This window comes from Gekko japonicus, unplaced genomic scaffold, assembly GCF_001447785.1.
Source record: "Gekko japonicus isolate JY-2015 unplaced genomic scaffold, Gekko_japonicus_V1.1 scaffold1466, whole genome shotgun sequence".
Lineage (NCBI taxonomy): Eukaryota > Metazoa > Chordata > Lepidosauria > Squamata > Gekkonidae > Gekko > Gekko japonicus.
In genome coordinates, this window is record NW_015170929.1 from 367823 (window position 1) to 391727 (window position 23905).

General features: G+C 44.1%; 1 protein-coding gene across 1 annotated transcript in view; it reads right to left on the bottom strand.

Moving 5' to 3' along the window:
- Nucleotides 1–7041: 7041 nt before the first annotated feature.
- ADRBK1 (adrenergic, beta, receptor kinase 1) overlaps nucleotides 7042–23905 on the bottom strand; it is a 49539-nt gene continuing 32675 nt past the window's right edge. The window contains exons 16-20 of the mRNA XM_015418825.1: nucleotides 20182–20277; nucleotides 11147–11309; nucleotides 10738–10874; nucleotides 10405–10518; nucleotides 7042–9087 (exon numbers count right to left, since the gene is read on the bottom strand). Of these exons, the coding sequence (XP_015274311.1) occupies nucleotides 8911–9087; nucleotides 10405–10518; nucleotides 10738–10874; nucleotides 11147–11309; nucleotides 20182–20277 (687 nt within the window). The 3' untranslated portion in view covers nucleotides 7042–8910. The remainder of the gene's footprint in view (nucleotides 9088–10404; nucleotides 10519–10737; nucleotides 10875–11146; nucleotides 11310–20181; nucleotides 20278–23905) is intronic.

The following is a 23905-nucleotide window of genomic DNA, read 5'->3' on the forward strand; positions in this document are numbered from 1 at the left end:
CAGCCCACCCAGACAGAGCGTTTAATAATCTGCTCTAGAACTTCCCCAGGTATTGATGTCAAACTGACAGGCCTGTAATTTCCTGGGTCATGAGAACATAAGAGACGCCAATGTTGGATCAGGCCAAAGGCAGCATCCCTGGCCCCAGAGCCCCTATCTATCCCTTGTGGCTCATAGGGGCCACTGATGGACCTCTGCTCCATAGGCTTATCCAATTCCCTCTTGAAGCCGTCCATGCTTGTAGCCTCCACCACTTCCTGTGGCAGTGAATTCCATGTGTGAATCACTCTTTGGGTGAAGAAGGACTTCCTCTTATCCATTCTAACCCAACCGCTCAGACTATACCTTGTGGCTAATAGCCACTGATGGACCTCTGCTCCATATGCTTATCTAATTCCCTTTTGAAGCCGTCCATGCTTGTAGCTGCCACCACTTCCTGTGGCAGTGAATTCCATGTGTTAATCACTCTTTGGGTGAAGAAGTACTTTCTTTTATCCGTTCTAACCCGACCGCTCAGCAATTTCATGGAGTGTCCACGAGTTCTTGTATTGTGAGAGAGGGAGAAAAGTACCTCTTTCTTTACCTGCTCTTTCCCATGCATAATCTTATAAACCTCAATCATGTCACCCCTCAGTCGTCGTTTCTCCAAGCTAAAGAGCCCTAAGTGCCTTAACCTTTCCTCATAGGGAAAGTGTTCCAACCCCTTTATCATTCGAGTTGCCCTTTTCTGCACTTTTTCCAAAGCTATAATATCCTTTTTAAGGTGTGGTGACCAGAATTGCACACAGTATTCCAAATGAGGTCGCACCATTGATTTATAGAGGGGCATGATGATATTGGCTGATCTGTTTTCAATACCCTTCCTAATAATCCCCAGCATAGCACTGGCCTTTTTTATTGCAGTCACACACTGTCTCGACATTTTCAGTGAGTTATCTACTACAACTCCAAGATCTCTCTCTTGATCAGTCTCTGCCAGTTCAGACCCCATCTGTGTTGTTTTAATATGCATTTCCCTATCATCCTTCAGTACTCCTTTTTATTTCATCAATCTATACTGCCTTATATCAAAATGAACAGATCTGGTGACAACCTAAGATTTTGTGGACTAGAGACCATGTTGTCAAAAGTGTTATCGTCAGTGGGCAGATCTATGTATCGGTACAGTAAAAAAGATGTAAACAGTGAGGCCCAAAGGCCATAAAATGCAAGGGATAAAAGTTAAATCTGCTAGAGCCCAAACACTCAAGATAAGGAAAGACCTAATCAAAACTGCAGTGACTGGTGACACGATTGTCTTTCTAGCTATGCTGTACTATGCTAATACCTGCAGCAGGAACTAAATGTACGGTGCTGACTAAATCTAAATTGAATAGGTGTAATTTTGCTGATAAATTCTAGTGCAGCAATTTTATGCTGGCTCCCCCTTGGAAATCTTTCGGATTGTGACTTTGAAATCAGCAATAGACTGCCCCAGGAGATTGAAATGTTCTCCCACTGGTTTCTGAATGTTGATATATTTTTTTAAAATCACATAATTATTTATTCTTTTGCATAGATATGGTGCAGTTTGTCCCACATAGATTGCATAAGGGCTATGCAGGAATGTGGTGGCTAATTCAGAGAATGAGTGGATTGAGATCCTACAATACTGTTGCCTGAACATATGGGGGGGGGGGGCAGAGTGAGCATTTGGATTTGGTTGAGGAAGCAAAGTAAGGGTGGAGGCCTGTGGAAACTGTCTGTCTGTGCCCACCCCCATCCTTTCACCACTCTCCCCCCACTTCCCCTTGCAATCCATCACCTTGGTGGTTTAGCACTGAGATGACAACTGTGTGCTCCCCTGCGTTTGGCAACCCATTTCCCCTTCATGGCTGAAGTTCAGCTCAGCTGGGGTAAAAAGCCCTGTAAAGGGCTATGAACAGTATGAAGGGACCAAATGGATCCTGTCTTTGCTCCCCTTCTGGGATTGGCTGCAAGAAGAGCATCTACACAGTTGCTCTGCTTGCAGCCACCTCAGTCTTTCCTTTGAGTCAGAGCAAAGGGGAGTGTTTTTTTCCTGCTCTAGTTCAAAGGAGAAGAGTACAGGAGCCCCATGAGTCATGGTCAGAATGAGCATGACATCATGTGGAAGTTCTTCCCCAAAGCAGGGGTATTCTGCTGGCTACAGGGGCAGAGTTCCCATGTGAAAATGGCCCAGGGCCAGGTCTGTGGGGTGGTACAGTATTGCTGGTAAACAGAAACTTCTGATTAGGGGGCTGCCTGGTTGCAAGGAAAGGCCTGCCCCCCCATAAGCAAGAAGTTTGCATTCAATCTTCCAAGACTGGGGAGCTCTCTCTTTCCCTTACTGAACGTGAAAGGCACACGTGCTTAAGGATTACGTGATGAACCTCACTTGAGGTATCCTAGTTATATTTCTGATCCACTACTTTTTCGATTCCTGTATTTTTAGGGGCATAATTTATCTTTCAATAAAAGTGATAGTCCCAAGGGGGAGCCTTAGATTCCCTAAAGGTAAAGGTTCCCTTGCTCGAAAGCCAGTCGAGCCCGACTGTAGGCTTCCGGTGCTCATCTCTGTTTCCAAGCTGAAGAGCCAGCGCTGTCTGAAGACGTTTCCGTGGTCATGTGACCGGCATGACTAAACACCAAGGCGCACGGAACGCTGTTACCTTCCCACTGAAGTGGTCCCTATTTACCTACTTGCAATTTCTTGCTTTCGAACTGCTAGGTTGGCAGGAGCTGGAACTAGAGACAGGAGCTCACTCTGTCATGCGGCACCCTGGGTCTTGAACTGCTGAACTACCGACCTTCCACAGCCTGCAGTTTAGCGTCTTAACCACTTGAGCCACCGCAGCTCCTTTAGATTCCCTAGAGGTACAGTAATTCTGGGATGAGTACCAAACGGGGGGGGGGGGGGGGGAACATATTTGTCACGCTTTTGGAATTCTGAAACAGTGTAGTGGGCATAACCACAGAATGGCTGCTGCAAGAGGTGGCACCAACCACAAAAGGCCAGGGAGTAATAGTAACTAATGATAACTCTTCAGCCCTGCTTAACAGGATACCTTTTAAAATGAACATAGGTAAAAAATATTTTCTTGCACACACACGGCTTATCTTCAGTCATACAGTGAAGATCCTTGTGATTTTTTTAAGCACAGCCAATCAGATCTGTGGCCAATCAGAAGCTCTGCCTGGCAAAAACCCCGTCTGGCCCCACCCACTTCCTAAAAACACTTGGAAGGTGCCACGAAAGGTATCGGCCGGCACCACAGCACCAGTCCTAAAAATGCTTCCGCTCCAAAATGTTGCAGTGTGTGCAACATACACATAAGGTCCCATTTAGTTTCAGACAAAGTGGAAGCACATCTCTGCTCCCATAGGTCCACCGCCACTGAAGCACTTGCATGGTTTTTTTGCTAGGGTATTTGTATGTCTAGTGCATTTTTATCCTGCCCTTCCTCCAAGGAGCTCAGGAGAAGCATTCATAGTCCTCCCTCCATTTTATCTTCACAGGGACTCAGGCAGTGTGTGTGTGTGTGTGTGGCTGGCTGCGTCAGGGTCACCCGGCAAGCACCATGGCAGGCAGGCAGTGCGGGGGGACTTCAGCCCAGGTCTCCCAGACCCTAGTCCAGCATTCTGTCCAGCAAAGCACACCAACACCACAGGAGACACTGAGGCATAACTGGCATGGGTAGCTGGGGCTTGTATCCGGATCCTCTGCAACAGGGTAGTAAGGATGTGGGGTGGAATTCCGTCCATATGCCTGCCCTTGCTGATGCCCCTGAGGAGGCACCTGCCAGCCAGGAGCCTGTGGACTTACAGGCTCCTGAGGACAGTACTGCAGCAGAAAGGCAAAGACTGGATCCTGTAGCTGAAAGCTACCTAAGTGGTGAGGAGGATCAAGCCTCTCAGGGAACACCTGCAAGGGATCAGTCTCTGCTGCAGCCCAGTAGTTCATCAGACTCGCCCCCACCTGTAACCAGGCTCAGGAATGTAAGGAGACAGCAGCTGAGAGAGCGAAGGCAGAATGCACGCATGCGTGCCAGAAGATCTCTCAGCCCTGACTATTGACAGGATCCTGACCTTGCTCCCGGCTAGCTAATGAGTTGATTAGCTAGCACTGTATATAAGCAAGCCTGTTGCCAGCAGTCATTTGTGCTGGCAACTGTTGTTGTCAGGACCTGAATCCTTGCATCTCTGCTCCAGACCTTGTGGACTTCTTATCGGCTTGATCCTCGGCTCTTGACCCTCGACTTCGTTGACCTTCGTTCATCTCTGACTCCTCTGGCATCATTGTGATTTATGGACTTGAAACCTTGGTATGTCTGACCTTGCTTCTGGACTGTGATTTAAACCTGCTTGAACCTTGCTACCTGATTTTCTCGGCTTGACCTCGGACTGTTCCTGGACTTTGGCTTACTTGCGTCACGCCCCCTGGTCCTGCCGTGACACCATACACTCATCATTATTAGTATTGCCGTATAGCACTGTGCATAGAATAGCCAGGAGATCTGAAGATTGTCTGGCAGCCCTGAGTTCTAGGTCTTAGCAATATGCACCACTAGGTGGCAAGCCAGACTGGTTTTTAGGGGCTGAGAGAGCTCTGAAAGAACTGTGACTGGCCCAAGGTCACCCAGCTGGCTTCATGTGGAGGAGGAGTACAGATCAAACCTGCTGATTAGAGTCCGCTACCGCTGCTCTTAACCACTATACCAAACTGGCTCACTCAGTTCACACACTACTTTGCAGGTGATTATTGTCTGTGAGCCAAGACCTGCGTCACAGGGGGACTCTTAAACGCACTCCCTTGTATAGCAAAACATCTCCAGGCTTCTTTCTCCCACTAATGTTACAGGAGTCCAGTGATATGGTTCAGAATATTTAGTGGTACATTTCACCTCCCTTCCCTATACCACTTTGTTTTTCCATTAAAAAGAGGAATTTGTACCCCAGCCCTGCAGGACTGCTGCACAAGAGTGCGTCTCTAACCTGATTTTGTTAAATGGATTTAACAGCCGCACAATCCCCTCCAAATATGTCGAGTACTGACAGGTATCACACCGTTGCCACTCCATATTGTGAAATAGCTAAAATGCACTTTTGGTGATCAAACACAAAGGCCCTCTGTGCCTGTCAGAATCTCCCCTATTTTTGTTGAAAAAGTCTTAAATTGGACAGTGAGGGTTACCCCGCACTGATTCCAGTGCCTCCACTTCCCCTTAGCAGCAGGAAGTCTCCATGCACAATTACACAACTCTGAGAAACAGGAATAACAGCATCATTCGGAATGCAAAGGCTCAGATTACTTCCCTGTCATTCTGCCAGGCCTCCTTCAGTCCCCTCCCGATAGCAGTCTGCTCTACGCTGCAGTGGCCACAAAGCCTCCTTCCTGTCTGATACAGGAAAGGTTGCCTGTAACATTGGAGGCAGTGGGCAGCATCTGCTACATAAAGATGTATAAAAAAACAAACGGGGAATACACAGTATAGAATAGACAAAAAACAAAAATAATTGTGTACAGAAATGTCAAAAATATTTGTAGAATACTTTTTATATAAAGTGTCACAAAGAGCTTATGATTACAACAATATTATGACAGTTACTTTCTTAAAATAATGTAAACCACACAGTTCATGAAAACAGTCCAAAGTAATCCAAAACAAACAGGTGCTTCAGATAAAGACCATCACAACACAGACACTTTTACAACCTGATGTCTTCAGGGATCAGTTCACATCCTACTTGTGTCATAAGGTGTCGGTTCAAGGCTTGCTTCACAGGTTTGCCGACTTCCTAATCACGTAGTATCGCTCAAGGCTTTTTCAAAAGCCAAGAGTCTCCCAATTCACTTTAGAACAAGGCTTTCAACGGGGACCCCGTCTCCCATGTCAACAATAAAGACAAAGAAGCGTTGACACGGGAGACTCTTGGCTTGGCTTTTGAACTGACACCTTATGACACAAGTATGATGTGAACTCATCCCTGAAGACATCGGGTTGTAAAAGTGTCTATGTTGTGATGGTCTTTATCTGAAGCACCTCTTGTTTGTTTTGGATTACTTTGGACTGTTTTCATGAACTGAGTGGTTTACATTATTTGAAGAAAGTAATTGTCATAATATTGTAATCCTAAATTCTTTGTGACACTTTATATAAAAAGTATTCTACAAATATTTTTGACATTTCTGTACAGTTATTTTTTGTTTTTGGACATAAAGATGTATAGCTATGTCAGCTAGCTGCCATGTTTCATCTGTATTTGTCCTTTCCTGACTGGCGCGACTGCGCATGCTTGCTCGCTCGCTTTGCTCGCTTGCTGTAAACAGCGATAGGGAGGCGCTCATGAGACCGTGCGAACTGGCGCTGCCAGATTGGGTTATCTAACCTTGAGGAGGAGGGAGGGCTTGCGTTCCACTGTTGGTGTGAATCTTTCTGCTCTCATGGGGCACAGCGACTCTCCCGTTCATTATGTAACCTCCCGCCGGGAGAATTCCCGCCCGCGCGCTTGGATTTCATTTGCTTAGCCAATTGCAGCATCATGTTATATGTAGTGATGCATCTGCCCCATTGTCATTCCTAACAATATACCTGTAGATCATGACAATGGACCTGTAGTCTAATAAAGCATAACGATTCCCTGGAAACGTGTGTGGAGATTTGCATGCTGTTGATCCTGACAAGCTGTATAGACTTTTAAAGACATGCTCCACAAACATGGAGCTAGCTGCTTCCTACTTTCACATTTATATTTTCCATTTTCATCAGCCTGATGGTAATACAAATGCTTAGTATATATACATTCCTGTGTCCACCTGTACGTGCTTCTTCCTAGCCTAGACAGATCATCCCTTCTGTCCCTGGGAAGGGAGGGATCTTTGCCTAAGACCATGGAGAACTACTGCCTACCAGAGCAGACAATACTAGGCATGTTGGATTGATTCAGATCAGGTATTCATTCAAAAGCTGAAATCTATGTCACAGACAGGTTCTCTGCATTCTGAGAGCCACAGAAGAGCCTTTAGGCCCTAGTCTTGTGGGTTTTGGATCTTTTTTATTATAAAAACAATATTTTTTTAACCCACTCATTAAAATCACATTCAAAAATCGGCAAAAAATCCATAATAATAACCCAGAGAGACAAACCAGAGATCAATATTTACAGACACTGCAAGGAAAGGGGCTCCATTCCACCTATCTCCTCCTGGGGATAATCACCCTGGAAGGAAAATAGGAGTCAGGTAGAAGAACAGGAAGAGTTCATCGGCAGGGTTGGGGGGGGGGGCATGCAGCAGAGGCAATTGCATGCACTTGGGCAGTGAGACCAGGGGGAGGGGACCTGACCCCTACCCACACGCCACCCCCTCTCTTAACGGCAAGTGAAAGAGGAGGGGCACAGGCTTAATTCAACCTGACCTTTCTCCTCAGCCTGTGAGAAAAATCATAACACTGCTGTGAGGGAGGGGAGTTCTTAATACAGGGGAAGAGCAGGCCCACTTTTCCACAGCCGGCCTGGCCTCTTGGCACAGAGATTATTTACAGAGTCCTTCAGACCCTTGGAGTTGGCACACAGGGCCTCATCCAGGCTGAGTTTCCAGCTCCTGCCTCCTCCACTCCAGCCCCACTCCAGAGGGGCCCCAAGCAGAAGACAGGCAGTTCTGAATCTCTTTTGGCATGAATCTCTGCTGCTCCTCCTCCTTTCCACAGCAAAGCTGAATAAGTTTGGCAGTGGAGACAGCAGAGCAAAGACAGTTCTCATCCTACTCCAAGGAGAAGAATCGGAGGCAAGAGCACAGTCTGGGACAATCAAATGGCAGGGAACTTGGTCCAGGCATGGCCCCGGGGTGACAGGGAATAGGACTTTGTAGGTCCTCCACTGGTCCACCTGGATGGAGATACAAATCATTGTGAAATTTGGCACAATTGCTAGAGAATATTTGTCCAGGCCTGGGATAGCGTAAGCAGAGGAATCGTGATTCTAAGGCTGCAGGAACAACAGCCTCACTGCAGAGATCTCAGATGTGGAGTGGCAGCTAATGGGATGGGAAAAGGGTGCAAGTAAGTATTAAGGGATGGACTCAGGAACACAGGGTTGTCATGGGGGGGGAGGAAGTGGGGGTAAGCCTTCATCTGTTTGGCAAGTCCTTCTGGGTAATCGTAGCTTCCAGGCAACTTTTCCACCCTCCTAGAGTAGAAACCCAGCCAACCCTGAAAGCGATGGTTATGGCACAATGGCTGATTAACTAGTACTCTGAGCAAGGGCTAACAGCAGTGAAAAGCATGCTCTCTCGAGCTTTCCCTGCCAGAACCAGAGCACCCTTGATGCAGGATCAGCTGTGCAACTCCCGTCAGAGCTTGGAACTGGAAGATAAAGGCAATGGCATCCAGACTCTCATTTAGATCTCTTTCCATCCTTACTCGTGAAAGGGGGGGGGCTCAGTTCAGAGGATGCACACTCCCTCCCTCAGCACCCCACGAGGAGCAAAGCCGAAGCTAGCTGATGCTCCTCAGATGCATACTAACACATGTCTGGCACCACAGGGAGGAAGCAGGGAATGTTCCAAGATACACCGTGCGCACTCCAGAACATTCTCCTCCATTGGTCCTATTTAAATGCAGGGCCTTAAATCCCGGCCTTCCTTAGTGAGGGATGTGCTGACCTGAACCCATCTTTCCAACTGGGCTCCTTCCCCTTGAAATGGACATCAGTCCCCATGTGCTCTGGGGAGGGTGGGACACGCGGAGAAGCTTGTCCCACACGTTTTGGATGTCCCCACCCCCTCACTACAATACCCCAGGGGGCTGGGGTGGACGTCACGACAATCAGCAGAAAGAGAGACAGGAGAGAGGATGGGGACAGTGGACAAGCCCAGCCAAATAAATTAAGGATGGGAGGGGACGTGGAGGAAGGTCAGAGGCCGTTGGTGGTGGTGCTGCTGCTGCTGCGCTGGATCAGCGGGACCTTGCTCAGCTCCACCACTGGCGAGCGCGGCTTGTGCTTCATCTTGGGCACCCTCTGCAGCAGCTGCTGGGCCTCCTGGTAGGCATCGCGCAGCTCCTTCCTCCACTGCACCAGCTCAGGGTCACTCTGCAAGGGAAGGAAGGAAGGAAAGGAATGCAGAGAAGGAGCCTGCCAAGGCCAGAGCACAGGCCTTGCTGGGGGCAGGGGAAGGCCTTGCTGGGCTCGTCAGGATACTCTCACATCAAAACCACACGCTAGACTGCAAGGGATGGGAGACCGCGCCCCCTTCCCGGCACACTCTGAACCACATCTCTGGGTAGAAAAATGTCTAACTGGGGCCCCCTGGGAGTTTCCCATACAGCTGCCAATCCCAAGAAGTCTCTTCTTAGTCAAGCTTACATGCAGTTTCTGTATATCAACTCAGGTGTAGCAAAAGGCTGTTTAATCCACTGACCTGACTAACCTTGATGACAAACAAGGCTCTACTGGAGTTCTTTGCCCATACTTTGCCTGTGCAGTGGCTCATGCGTGGGAGTCAGATCCAAACTGCATCATCAAGAGAGGCCTCCTCCAAAGCCTCTGCTTGCACTTTTGCCTGTTATCTGGGCTCATGGGGGAGGGGGAGTGAAACCGTGTGGAGCCAATGGCTGCTGGCCTGAGCCCTTCCTTGATTCAACGTGTGGCCCTCTTTAAAAAATAGCTGCTGACCAGGGCTATAATAGAGCTTGCCTAGAGTTCACGTCCCAAAATGTTTAGAGGATACAAGTCCTCACTGTTGCTGTGGTTTTCCCAGACGAGGCTTACAGATTCCCTTTACCTTGGCATGTCACCAGGACCAGATGGGCTTAAAGGTGCAAACAACCTCCTTCATTGCCGTTCCCTGCCAATCACTTCAGCTCATGACTGAGAGTCAACCATTTCCTGCTCTCAGCTCCTACTATCTACCCGTAGCGTTTCTGTATGAGAACCTATTAACTACAGTCCATCTATCCCAGAACTTCCCACTCGGGCTGGAGCGGCTCCGTGGAGAGGCCACAGAGCGAATGCTGAACATGCCGTACAACGTGGGGATTTAAAAACACCTTCTGTAAACCTCTTGAGGATTCCGATCCCAACAGAAGATTTTAACCACATAATTAACACTCCCATTGAAATCATCAAGTCACACCATGTCTTAACCTTCAGTCACATTCATGCCCTCTAGTTTGTGGTCAAACCTGAAAATGAGCAGCTGAAAGCCAAACTCTCAAAGGCCAGAGAGGGTTCAGACAGGACTTTCAGCGACTAGCAGAAACCTATTATTGTGCCCTTGCCTAATGGAGCAGGTTGTCTTTTCAATGGATCAAGGAAGACCCTGAGTCCCCGAGAGCCTGCAGGAGCTCGATGAGGCTTGCTACTACTCCAGACAAGGTTTTGGCTTTTTCATACTCGGGGAAAACTCACATCACACTGCAGGACAAACTGCTTGCCTCCCCGGATCTTGAGCAGGATGCACTTTCTGTCCTTCATCTGTGTCTCCTCCACTGACTGGATCTCTTCCATCGTGAGCAAAGACTGCTGTTGTCGGATGGATGCAAAAAGGCAGTGGTGAGAGAGTGACAGACAGCACACTCCATTTCCAGCTTTCAGTTTAAACATGCAATCCGCATTCTCTGCCCATCCTTTGGGGACTTTAGATGACAAACTTGCCAAGCCATGCACATATACGGCAAGTCCTCTCATACTCAACGTGCCCATTCCCCCTCCTCTCACAGTGAAGTAGAGTTCTTCTCTTACCGGGGATTCTCCTTCTCCACGCCACTCCAACCGGTTGGGGAAGAGGTAGAAGTATCTCCTCTGCCACTGGGTGAGGAAAGGGTTCCCCAGTTTTGACATGTAGCCATGCATGATGCAGTCTTTGCCTAGGGCGTAATCTGTACAGGACAGGAGAAGTACAGAGTGCACAACAAACTGAGAAGAAGGAGGGGCTCTTGGAAGCAGGGCAGGGGGCACTGGGCAGCTAACCCAATCACAGCTTCTCCCCACACTACCTCTACAAAATGTTCCCAACAGCAAACGCCCTGTAGTGTGGGTTCTAAGAGGTCGAGCTGAGCCCCAGGAAAAGACGACACTCCTGGCAGGGAGCCCAGAGTTGTTCTGAGTCGAGGTCCTAGTGGCCGTCCAGCCCGTCAGTCGTGGGGCTCACCTTCCTCGTGGCCCAGCTGCTTGTTCTTGGCTCTTTTGCGGGCCTCCAGCTTGTCAGTCTCTGCATTGACTGTGTCGAACACGGTCTCCGTCACCTCCTGCTGCCAGCGCTCCGAGATGGTGAGGGGGAAGTTGCGGTAGAGCTCCTGGTCACTATCCAGCAGCTGAGAAGAGAGGCAGGGGAGAGGCTACTGTGGAGCTCTGGGGGAAGTCCTACCCCTTCGCTTCTCTGTTTTAAATACACTACTATCAAGTCATTTGTTTTTTTCATTTTTAAAATTGAATAAATAAGAAAATAGATAACATCAAGATGTCATTTAAATAAAAAAACAATTTAATCAGAAAACTACCTGAGATAATGACATAATTTATGTAAATCTCTGACCCTTTTATAATTTCAATGATATGCTAATCTGCTGATCAGAAGGGACAACTCTCTCGTCAGATATTTTATGACTGGTTCCCTAATCCAGGTTTCCTCATAACCAAAATGTCCCCACACCAAAGGAGAGTCAGAGAAAAAGGGGTTATTCAAAATCTTCCGCATAATATATTGCTCCCATAAATTTACTTGCCAATTATGAAGTGTGGGACCCAAAGGGGACTTCCACTTTTTCACTATGGCCAATCTAGCCTCAGCCACCAATGTAAAAATAAAAATTTTCTGTTGTTTTGGAAGCAGTAAGTCTGCCCAAAGATCTAGTAGAAAAAATCCCAGCGAATATGGAAGAAAAAGTTCACAAGTCCACAGATCGTCCTATGAACTTCTTTCCAAAAAGTTTGAATAACATTATATTTCCACCAGTTATGGAAATTAGTCCCTACTTGATTACATTGGTTAAGATTTTATTCATCAAATGAATTTTGTGAGGTGATAAATGCCAATTTGAAAACAATTTGTAAAACTGAAGTCAATAATTACATATTTTAGATTTCTTTGACGAGGAATTCCAAATTTGTATCCAATTAGAATTTGTATCCAATTAGAATCCGTATGATTTATTCCCAAGACCAAATTCCATTTTGTTTCATATGGTAAAACGTGGACACAACAAGTATCCTGTACATGGAAGAGACCCTATTTTTGGCGTTTTGTTTCTTTACTAATCATAATTGATTACTAATCATACTAATCATAAGTGATTATTCGAAAACCCCAGAGGTCCTGAGGGTAATAATCAGGTTCCTAATTTGAAAATATTTATACCAAGAAATCTTACTCCCTGATTTCTCCTGCAGTCTGTTTTTTGATAACTTCACCATTTTTTATCTAAGAAAAGGGGGATAATAAACCTGCTACCAACCATCTATGGAAAGCCTGGTGGGAACCATGTTTGATATGTAAACGTGGACATCGGTGAAATATCTGGGGCCAGGATCTTCCTCCAAGAATCCCACATTTTGAGAGTGTTATATAAAAATGGGATTGTTGGAGGTAGACTGAGGTCTCTCTTTTGGCTTAAGCCAGATCTTTTCTTGAACTGACAAAGGAGCACAGGATGAGGCTTCAATAAAAACCCACTCTTCTGGTTTAGGATTAAGCATTTTCACTAATTGGGATAAAGTAGAAGTTATATAATATGACTTAAGGTCTGATATATTCAACCCCCCAAAATTAAGGGGTGTACTCAAAGTCTTATGACCCACCCTATGTTTCCGTTTCCCCGCCCCAGAGGCCCGTTCCCCGCTGCCAGCGGATCAGGCCCCGGGGGGAACCCCACCCCCAAAGCACGTGACGTGCACGTCACCCGGAAGTGACGCGATCACGCCGGGCACGCTTGGGGCGGGGCCACGGTCATCCGAGGGAAAACTCCAGCGCCACTTCAGACTTGGCAACCCTAGTTTTGCCCATATGAATTCATTGGGAAAAATTTGCCACAATTTCCCCCCCCTGGTATAGCCACTGGGATGGTTTGAAATAAAATGGTAAATTTGGGTAAAATAAAGGATTTAACAACTGAAATACTTGAAGACCAAGATAACTTTTGTTTATGCTATTTCAATCATTGAACCACAATTGACTTTTGAAGCTTGTCAAAATTTATTTGAATGATGTCTTTAAATTGTACAGGGATATTAATCCCTATATACCTCCATTTGGTTTAACCCATTGGAAGTTAAAATTAGCTTTAGTTTTTGTTGAGGCTTCAGTGGATGAATTAATCGGATGTAATTCTGATTTGTCTGGTTGACGTTCAGCCCAGAGATTCTCCCAAAAAGTTGCTGAGTTTTTGTCAGCTATGCTGCCATGATGAGGGGGGATTAATTCTCTTCCTCTGTTGGCCAGATGCTACTTCTTTACTTTTGCTTCTGTACTGCTTGCTTATCAATGACCTTGCAGGTTGCTGGTGTAGTGTCTGGGATGCCTGGAACCGTGGGAGTGCTTTCGGTTCCCAGCTGCGGCCTCTAACGGCCTGGGGACCCTTCTCCCGCGTGTGGGAGCCTGGCTAATTGGCTTATGGAAAGGGGGGGTGCATACGAATACCCTATATCCCATTATGCTTGTAGGACCGTTGCCATTCTTAACAGTGACTATGTTAATGCCTCTATAGCTCTGCAATAAAGTATAACCTTTCTGATAAGCTTGTACTCCGTTGTTGGCTGTGGAACCTGACAGTTTTTTGTATAGCTTCAAGTGTGGTAGAAGGCTTAGAAACATAAATTAAAAGATCGTCTGCATATAACAACAATTTATGATCAATTGATTTTAGAAATAAAGCAAGCACTGAGAGCATGCGCGGTAGGGCGTGGGCAACGGGCGGATTCTCGAGACGCTCTCAAGCCGCCTGATCACTTTTCATCTTTTTTGAGTGCCTCCCGGTGTCGGGGGGCCTGGCCGGCTCTCCTGGAGGGAGAGCCGGTAGCAAGGGGATTCTTTTCAGCCCCTCCCCGCTCTGGCATGGCGGGGTGTATGTGTCCGATATTGCCCTGAAGCAGGGATGAAGAGTGGAGTGGATCATGGTCTCCATGTTTTCCACCTAGCCCCGACCATCCACCTTTTAACCTATTGTTATTCAAGATTTACATCAATTGCAGCAACGCAGGAGGAAAAGAAAAGGAAGGCAATTGTGAGTACATATACTTCGGAGGTGTATGTAGAGAGGAAAAAATAAAAATTACCCCGACCAACTCTGTATTGAACTGAGAAGAATAGCGGCCAGGAGGCATGCGGGAGAGGACTTTACGTCTTTAAGTGTCTTCGTGTTTTTTTGGGGAAAAGACGAGCTATAGTTGGCGTTTCCCCCCCTCCCTCTGTTTATTGGAAAGGATTTATAAAGGACAATGGATGGCTGAAGGCTTGTTGGCTATTTAGCAATTTAAGAGGCGGAATAAAATGGCGTTTCCACTGAGGATGGAGGAGGAGATGGATGAAAACATGGAGGTGAGCTGTAATGATTTCATGTTTAACTCTGTGTGTGTGGCTTTAAAAGTTTGGTTTGCATGGCTGTGATGATAATCTAGAGTGCTGGAATTAGGCAAGTGATATGATTGATGAGTGACAGAGAGGGGGAGGGGTTTTGGAATGGATGCTGTGTGGAGGACTTGAATGTCTATCAAGGGGGTCAGTTAGAGATGACAGTTGATGAAGTCAGAAAAAGTTCAGTTAAGCTATGTATGAGAGTTGAAGGAGAGGCTTCCCTGTGTAGGTTGTTAAGTTCTAGGTCTTAAAGTTGAATAAGGCAATTGATAAGTTAAGTTCATTCTGAAGTCTGAAGGAGAGACAGTCTTGTGTGTTATGAAAAGTTGAAGTATAAAGAAACAGTAACCGTATATGGCCTGAAGGGAAAAGGGTTACAAAGTTACATGCCCAGATCCCTGTCAGTAAGAGAAAGGTGGTTATTGTGTGGCAGAAAACCCGGGAGTACTACAGGAGAAAGACTGTGCAGTAATTCAATAACCCTTAACCAAAACAGTGAGAAAGAAGAAGAAAAAATCATCTGGTGTAAAGTCAGAACTGTTAAAAGAATATGGTCAACGAATGAAAAATGGAAAAGAAGGAAATAGGACGAAAAGAAAAAAATCACGGGCTTGGAAATTTAAAAGAAACAATAAAATGTGGGAAAGGGAGTATGTGAGAGTTAGAGGGGGGAGATTACAAAATCAGTTCATACATAAAGGAAAAAGATATGTTGAAATGTTGTGCAGGAGAACAAAAAGAAAAAAATCACGGGCTTGGAAATTTAAAAGGGATAATAACATGTGGGAAATAAAGTTTGTGAGAGCCAGAGGGGGGAGACCAGGAAACCAGTACACACACAAAGGAAAAAAATGTAGAAATGCTGTGTCAGAAAAAAAGATTACAGATGTGTAGGAGGAAAAATAAATTATATAAGGAGGTTTTCTTCTGATATAGGCCTAGTTGGGGGAAATGACCTTAAAAACTTTTTTGCTGTATAATAGTGGGGATTAAGAAAGCGTTATTAGGTGTAATTTAAAGTTTAAAGGTGTAGTAATAATAGGAATGCTAAATTGTCTAAAGAGGTTTAATTATGTTTATTTATGTTAAAATATTATGGTTAAGTTTTAATTAATTTTAATAATAATTTAAGATGACTTTGAGTGATAATTTGAATTTCTAAACTAAAGATTAGTAAAAGGGTCTTAAGAAATTGCTAGGAAAATTAAAATATAGCTTCCCTTCCCTCCTTGCTGCAAATTAGTGGTGGATAAGAAAGTGTTAATATGTGTACTTAAAAGATAAAAGTGGGTAATAATAGGGATGTTTAATTATCTTAAAGGTGTTTAATCAGGTTGGAATACTATAGCTAAATGGCAATTGATTATAATAATAGTCTAATATGACTTTGAGTGATAATTTGAATCCAAAAATTAGGAGCAATGAAATGATAGATCAGTGGAGCAACTGTTAATATAATAGGAGAGGAATTGGGATGAATAATTGTTTGATTGTTTGGTTGGTGTATTGTGATATGATGATGTAATTAAATTCTACTTAATTTTCATACCACACCCCATACCACAAAATACATTATAATTTTAGACATCATAGTATAAGAGGTGCTCTAGTGTGGGTATGGAATGAAATTAAAGAGCGACAATATGCCAAAATACCAAGATGGGTGTCACCACTGGAAGCATTTATTAAACCTTCCCTTGTCAACGCATGCGATAGAGAGAGCTATGACACCTTATTGGATAAGAACAATAAACTAAAATCTAAGAAGAGTTTGCTAGCCCTATATAAAATTAAGCTGTCATGGTGGGAAACAACACAATTACAATCTAGGTACTCAAAAGATGTGATAAGAGGATTTGAAGATTCTAGAACACAACTGGATAAGATCTGGTTATCCTCTAGTGATAAAATGATACAGAAAATCTATAGACTGCTACTAGCTGAACGCATGCAGGAAGTCGCAATCAATTCAACAATGATAGCTTGGTCAAGGGATATAGGATACAATATTGGTATGGACAAATGGGCACAAACTTGGAAGTCGGTAAAATATATGAGAAGCACTAAGTATAAGGAAAACATATATAAAGTCTATCATCGGTGGCATTGGTCACCAGATAAGATAGTCAAATGTAATCCATTATTATCAAAGAACTGTTGGAAATGTAAAACTAACATTGGATCGTTTTTTCATATGTGGTGGCGTTGTGAAAAGGTGTGTAGATACTGGAAGATGATACAGAAAACTATTATAGAAATAACAAATATCAAAATTGAGTTGTTACCTGAAATTGTCCTGTTAAATATACCGGAAAATTACTAGTGGAAAGATAAATACATGATAACTTATATACTTACAACTGCTAGAATTTTGTTAGCTAGATTTTGGAAGCAGGAACATATTCCTACACGAGAAGAGTTAGCAAATAGATTACTAGAAACGGCAGAGATGGATAAATTAAGTCTTATGCTACAAAGTAAAGATGATAGTGTGTTCGTGGAAAGATGGAAGCATCTGTATGATTGGATTAATTCTATGTGAGGATTTTAGACTCCAATGTATGCAGGAATACCTATGTAAAAGGATGCATATCTGATGGAAAAACTAAAATAAATATTGCAAAAAAAAAGTTCTACTGAATTTTGATAAAACTTAAAAAAAAATTAAAAATAGTAATAGTAAACCTTGTACCTATACTAAGTGCAAAGAATGGACTACTACTGGAAGATGATTATAAACAGTGTATATGAGTATCGTATATTACTAATATGAGCTGAAAGCCAAATCTTGAGAATGTAGTAAATTTCAAAGGAAATTGAGATGGAAGTAGTTACTCAATACAGAATTGAACTAAAAGTGGAAGATAAGAACAAAATAATTATTTCCTGTCTAGTTTTTCTATTAATCTGTGTTGTTGAAATGAAAATTGTTATTTTAGGTTTGGGGGGGGGGTTGTTTGTTGGTATGTAGTCGCTGATGTTCTTGTTTGTGTGTATACAGGCTTATATGTTTAAAAACCCAATAAATATATTGTACAAAAAAAACAAAAAACAATTTATGATCAATAGAGCCAATTCAAATTCCCTTAATTTCTGGGGTTTGTCTAATAGTCTCAGCCAGGGGCTCTATCGCCAAAGCAAAAATCAATGGCAATAATGGGCAGCCCTAGTGGGTGCCTCTATTGATTTTAAAGGGATTTGACCGTATATTATTCACCTTCACTTGGACATGAGTTTCAGCATAAAGTGCCTGGATTGTTCTAAGGAAAGCAGGGCCAAATCCCATGTGTCTGAACAATGAAAACAGATAATTTTTCTCTACTGAGTCAAATGCCTTATCCATATCTAAACTCCGAATTACTGCCTCTATGTTCATGTGGATACAATAATGTAATATATTTAATTGTCTGAAAGATTTCTATTAGGTATAAATCTAGTCTGATCTGGACGAACAGATTTCCCCACAATTTCCTTCAATTCGTTGCCTAAAATAGCTGTAAAAATCTTATCTGTGTTCAAAAGGGCTATTGGACAATGTGAGGTAGGGATAGTTACATCTTTACTCTCCTTTGGTATAGGAACTATAGAAGCAATTTTCCAACCTGGGGAGATTTCTCTTCTTAAGAGAATTCCATTACAAGTATCAGTAGGGGGGCCAACTAAGCTAGCTTGGAATGCCTTATAAAATTCAGCTTGATAGCCATCATTTCCTGGAGAGGAGTTGTTCTTAAGTTTTTTTTACTGACTCCAGTACTTCTTGGCAAGAGATTGGTTTATCAGAAACTGCTCTATCTTCCGAAGACATTTCTATGGTCATGTGGCCACCATGACTAAACACCAAGGCGCACGGAACACTGTTACCTTCCCACCGAAGGGGTACCTATTTATCTACTTGCAATTTCTTGCTTTCAAATTGCGAGGTTGGCAGGAGCTGGGGCCAGAGACGGGAGCTCACTCCGTCATGTAGCACACTCGGGTCTCGAACTGCTGAACTACTGACCTTCCACAGCCTGCAGTTCAGCATCTTAACCACTTGAGCCACCGCAGCTCAATATATATATCAATATATATCAAGAGGAATATAGTTTAGTATAATATTCAGCCATGATGTTGACAATATCTTTGGAGGCAGATTTTAGACCTTTCCTAGGATCCCTAAATTGATGTATTTGGCGTAGCCTCTTTTCCTTCTTCACCTTCCATGCTAATAACTTTAATGATTTAGGTGAACGGTGCCAATACTTTTGTTTTGTATATAGGAGCTGTTTCTAAACCTACTTTGTTTCTGGTGATTCAAGGATCCCACATTCCACTAATAACATTTTTATATATGTTCCCCCCCCTTCCCTTTTATGTTTTTTTTCTTGCTTCTGGATGTTTTCAGGTCATTTGCATCAGCTCTGCCCCTCTTTCTTCAGTGTTCTATCTCTCACCGAGCCTACACAACCTCTTTTAGACATTCCAAACCCTAATGGCTAATGGTTTTTCCACAACTATCTCAAGTCTTCTCCGAGTCTGTTCTCACAGCTTCCCCCTGACTAGTTCAGACACAACTGCCATCTCCCTTTCCCCACTCCTCCAGTTGTTCTTTGTCTTTCACACAAAATTCAACGAACACAAACACTATCATTTTCAGAGACAGGTTCTCTTCAACTGCAGTTGGCCAATGGGATGGCTACTGCCATCATGTCTTACTTTTGATTTTCTTTAAGGCATCTGGTGAGCCTGAGTCAAAGTGCTGGCTCAGAGGAACTTTGGGTCTGAGCTAGCATGGCAATCCCCAGGCACATAATTCACCATACACTAGTAGGTCTCTAGAACTGAGTATTGCTTCCTGAAACCCCCCATCTTGGTTCTACAACAGGGAACAGATAGCCATAGTCTAAGGTTCCTGGCTTGCGTGTGGTAGGTCTTAACAGAGGAGGCAGAAGATTTAAGGAATGCAGCAGTCACATGGATATGTTCTCTCATAAATAAAGGACAGCTTTAGCCAAAGACCTAAATCCTTGTTCAATACATAATTAATATGGAATTCACTACCATGAAATGTGATGTTGGCTACTAGCTTAGCAAGTTCTAATAAATTATTAAACAAATTCATGAAGGGAATGGTCTATCAGTTGCTATTAACTGTAACAAATTGAACTACTGTGTCTAGAGGTAGTTATTGCCAAGCAGAATTTGCTAGAAGCAAATAAGAAAAAATGTTTATCAAATTAGACAGATCATCATGTCCTCCTTGTGTGCTCCACAGGGATATCCGGCTGGTTAGTGTGAGGAAGCCAAATGCAAGAAGGATCTTAGACTGATCCTGCAGAGCAGTTCCTATGGCCTAGACCATTCCTTTGTCTACAGTATCAATATCTTGCTCTGCCCCAAGTCCAAAATATTTAGTATCAGTTCCCCCATTAGCACTGCCTCTTAATTGCTGACCCTTCACAAGATAGTCATAATTCATCCTGCTCTGAGATCCTGTTTTGGAGAGAAAGAAGAATGCCCTTTTTAAAACAACCATGTCCACTTGAGAGTAGTGAGCGGAAGAAGCAGCTGCAGCTTCCTATCAGAGGGTGCTGTGATCCCAGGAGAGGAGACTGGGGCCCTCATCCCCCTCTGTGTACCTTGATTCCTTTTGTGTCCTCTTCATCAAAGGAACCGATGTCAAAAGCATCAGCGGCATTCACTTCCCCACGTGGTGGGATCAAGGGTGGTGGGTACTATTACGATAAATTATTGGAAATTAGATAATTAAGATAAATCATTGGAGGAAAATGTATTGCAGTTCAGAAGGGAGCTGTCTCTCCTTTCCTCTCCAATTTCCTCCTTCACTATGCATGCACAAATATATTTGTTTTTAAATCTTACTGATCAAAGTAGTAAAATATGAAAAAGGAAAATAGTTAACATTTTATAAATACATTTTAGATATTAGTAAAAGGAGAAACATAGACACTGATAGTAAATGGTAAAACTAGTTTGGTTAATACAAAAGTGAAAAGGTAAAATATGCAAAAACCACTGGAGAAAACATGCAAAATAGTTCAGCAAAGATTTGAACTTTAAATGCCCTGAGATACATTAGTAAAACATTAAAATCATATCAAACACTTACACCAAAGATCAATTAATTATTAATAACCTGAACTACAACCCTTCAATCAAATTTATATCAGGGCAAAGGGGCTGGCTGTTTAGCATTCAAAAAACTCTAAAGTATTTCCAATTTTTTCAGATTTGGAGGTTTGGGTTGTTCAATCAAACCTTTACTAGGCATTAAAGGTTTGGGTTGTTTCCCCCTCCTCCTAACCCCATAGATACCAGGAGATCTGGTTTATTTTGGCTAAATCCCACAATTTCAAATGCTACTCAATCAGACTGGGAATTCTGTTACATTTCCAGAACTCAGCATATACTACTGTGGCAGCGACTATCTTGTGGAAAGTTATTCTTTCTCCCTAGACCCTTTGCCTTTTATGGAAGTCAATTAAAAAAATCAGAGGTCCAAACACAGATTCATCTTAACTGAATTAATAATTTGCATCCAAAAACATGTTACTTCTGGGCATGTCCCCCAAACAATGCATACAATCTTCACAAAACTTGATTCATCTTAGACAGAATATGCAGCTACTTTAAAATAATTATTTCCCTTCCTTTTTCCTTAACCATTTTAATAGGAAATTGCTGGATGTGAAAATGCTGAAGAGGTGGTTTAAGGTGTCCAGTCTTCTCTTGGATTATATGGTTTATAACATTGTTCCCGAACCAATCCTAAAACTTGTTTAATCCAAACAATCTTCAGCTTGAAAAGGAACCAAGATATTTATTCTTGCTACACTTGACATAAAACATTACTGATGTTGGTGTATGATATGCACAAAGGGTCTACTGACATCTGTCTCATACAGTAAATTAGGATGGAACTGTGATTCTTTTGAAAAAATTCTGTCTCTTTGACCCATACTACTGTATTCTGTTCAATAACTCAAGTAACACTGATGGTGGCTGAAGTCAATCTGGGGTTAATTCAGGCAATTAGCATAAACATTTATATAATAACTAGCCTGATACCCATGCTTCGCTACGGTATTTAACTTCCGTAAATCCAGTTATAATACTGATGATGTAAAGTTTGAAATGTATCATTTGTTGTAGGAATTCTCATGGAGAAGATTATAGTGTAAAAAATGAAGTACTTTTTTTTCTCTACTGAAGGACCTCTCTGTAGACTGCTGGGGCAGGCTTCCTCATGGCTTTAAGCACCCTGCAACCGCAGCTGCACCTGACAATCGCCTGTTAGGTGTAGGAGGTGGGGGGAGTGTGTTGGAAGCCATCAGAGAGGCTGGGCCAGCATCCCTGCTAAGGTGATCCTGCTGAGGCAGCGTCCCTGATGGATTAAAGTACCCTGGCCCTGCTCCTACAACTGACAGACACCTGCCTGTCTGGTGTTGGGGGAAGGATCATGTTTAAAGGCATCAGGGAGGCTGGGCCATCAGCAGGGCTAAGGCAATCCTGCTGAGCAAACCTTCCCAGTGGCTGTAAGCATCCCACCTCCTCTCCTACACCTGACAGGCAGCTGCCTGTCCAGCGTAGGAGGAGGAGGGGGGAGGAGTATTAGAAGCTACTGTGGAGGCGGGGCTGGCAGGATCACTAAGGCGTTACTGCTGGGGCAGTAACTCCCTTGTGGCTTTAAGCACCCTGCAACTGCTGCTGCACCTAACAGACAACTGCCTGTCAGGTGTAGGAGAGGGGAGCATGAAGCCATAGTGAGGCTGAGCCAGCAGATTTGCTTCACCTCACAGGCAGTTGGCCACTCCTGATTTCCTCAGCTGTCATTAGCTCTCTGTAGTCCCCTGTAAATGATTTTTTTTTTACCTCAGAACACTGAGTTCTGCAGCTGACCAATCAGAGAGTAGGGGGTGCAAGGAGGCAGCAGCCTGGCAGCCACATAGGAATCAATGGGGGGAGCACATTTTACCCCCTTTGACCAACTTAGGGGTCGAATTTCTAAAAATCCCTTCTTAGTGAGCATCTACATCACGATAGGAGGGGGAGTTGGTGTGAGAGAGTGGTGATGTGGTGGATATTTCTTCAGGTTCATGAGGGAGGCATGCATCGAAATGGCTCCTAGAAATGTCCTTTACTATCTCCCCATAAACATTCATATCCTGGCCCAGTCTCCCATCACTTGCAGTCTAGTGTGTGGTTTTGATGTGACAATATCCTGATGAGCCCAGAATACCTTCCCCTGCCCCCAGCAAGGTAGGCGTAGAAGGTGGGGGAAGTGTGTTGGTAGCTATCAGAGAGGCTGGCCCAGCAGCATCGCTAGGGTGATCCTTCTGGGGCGGCGTCCCTGTTGGATTAAAGTACCCTGGTCCTGCTCCTACACCTGACAGACACTGGCCTGTCTGGTGTTGCGGGGGATTTTATTTAAAGGCATCAGGGAGGCTGGGCCAGCAGCAATGCTAAGGCAATCCTGCTGAGCAAACCTCCCCAGTGGCTGTAAGCATACAACCTGATGGCTCTGCATCTACGTGGAGGGAAGACTTGAGTGGAGCGCCACAGGGCTCAGTCCTGGGCCCGGTGTTGTTCAATGTTTTTATAAATGACCTGGGGGAAGACATAGAGGGGATGCTTATCAAATTTGCAGATGACACGAAGCTGGGTGGGATTGCTAATTCTGAAGAAGACAGAGTCAGGATTCAAAATGATCTAGATAGGCTGGAACTGTGGGCTGAGACAAATAAAATGAATTGTCCTACACTTAGGTACAAAAAATCAAAGGCACAGATATCGAATGGGAGGGACTTGGCTTGACAGCAGCACATGTGAAAGGGATCTGGGTGTTCTGGTTGATCACAAGCTAAACATGAGCCTGCAGTGTGATGTGGCTGTGAAGAAAGCGAATGCAGTCTTAGGATGCACTAACAGAAGCATTGTGTCCAGGTCACGGGAGGTGGTAGTTCCGCTCTATTCTGCTATGGTCAGGCCTCACCTGGAGTCCTGTGTCCAGTTTTGGGCACCACATTTTAGGAAGGATGTCGACCAGCTCAAGCGTGTCCAGAAGAGGGCAACCAGGATGGTGAGAGGGTTGGAATCCAAGTTTTATGAGGAAAGGCTGAAAGAGTTGGGTATGTTTAGCCTGGGAAAGAGAAGGCTTAGAGGGGACATGATTGCAGTCTTCAAGTATTTGAAGGGCTGTCGTGTAGAAGATGGAGCGGATCTATTCTCTCTTGCTCCGGATTGCAAGACTAGATCTAATGGCTGGAAATTACAAGGGAGTCGTTACCGGCTAAATATCAGGAGAAACTTCCTAACTGTAAGAGTGGTTGAGCAGTGGAACAG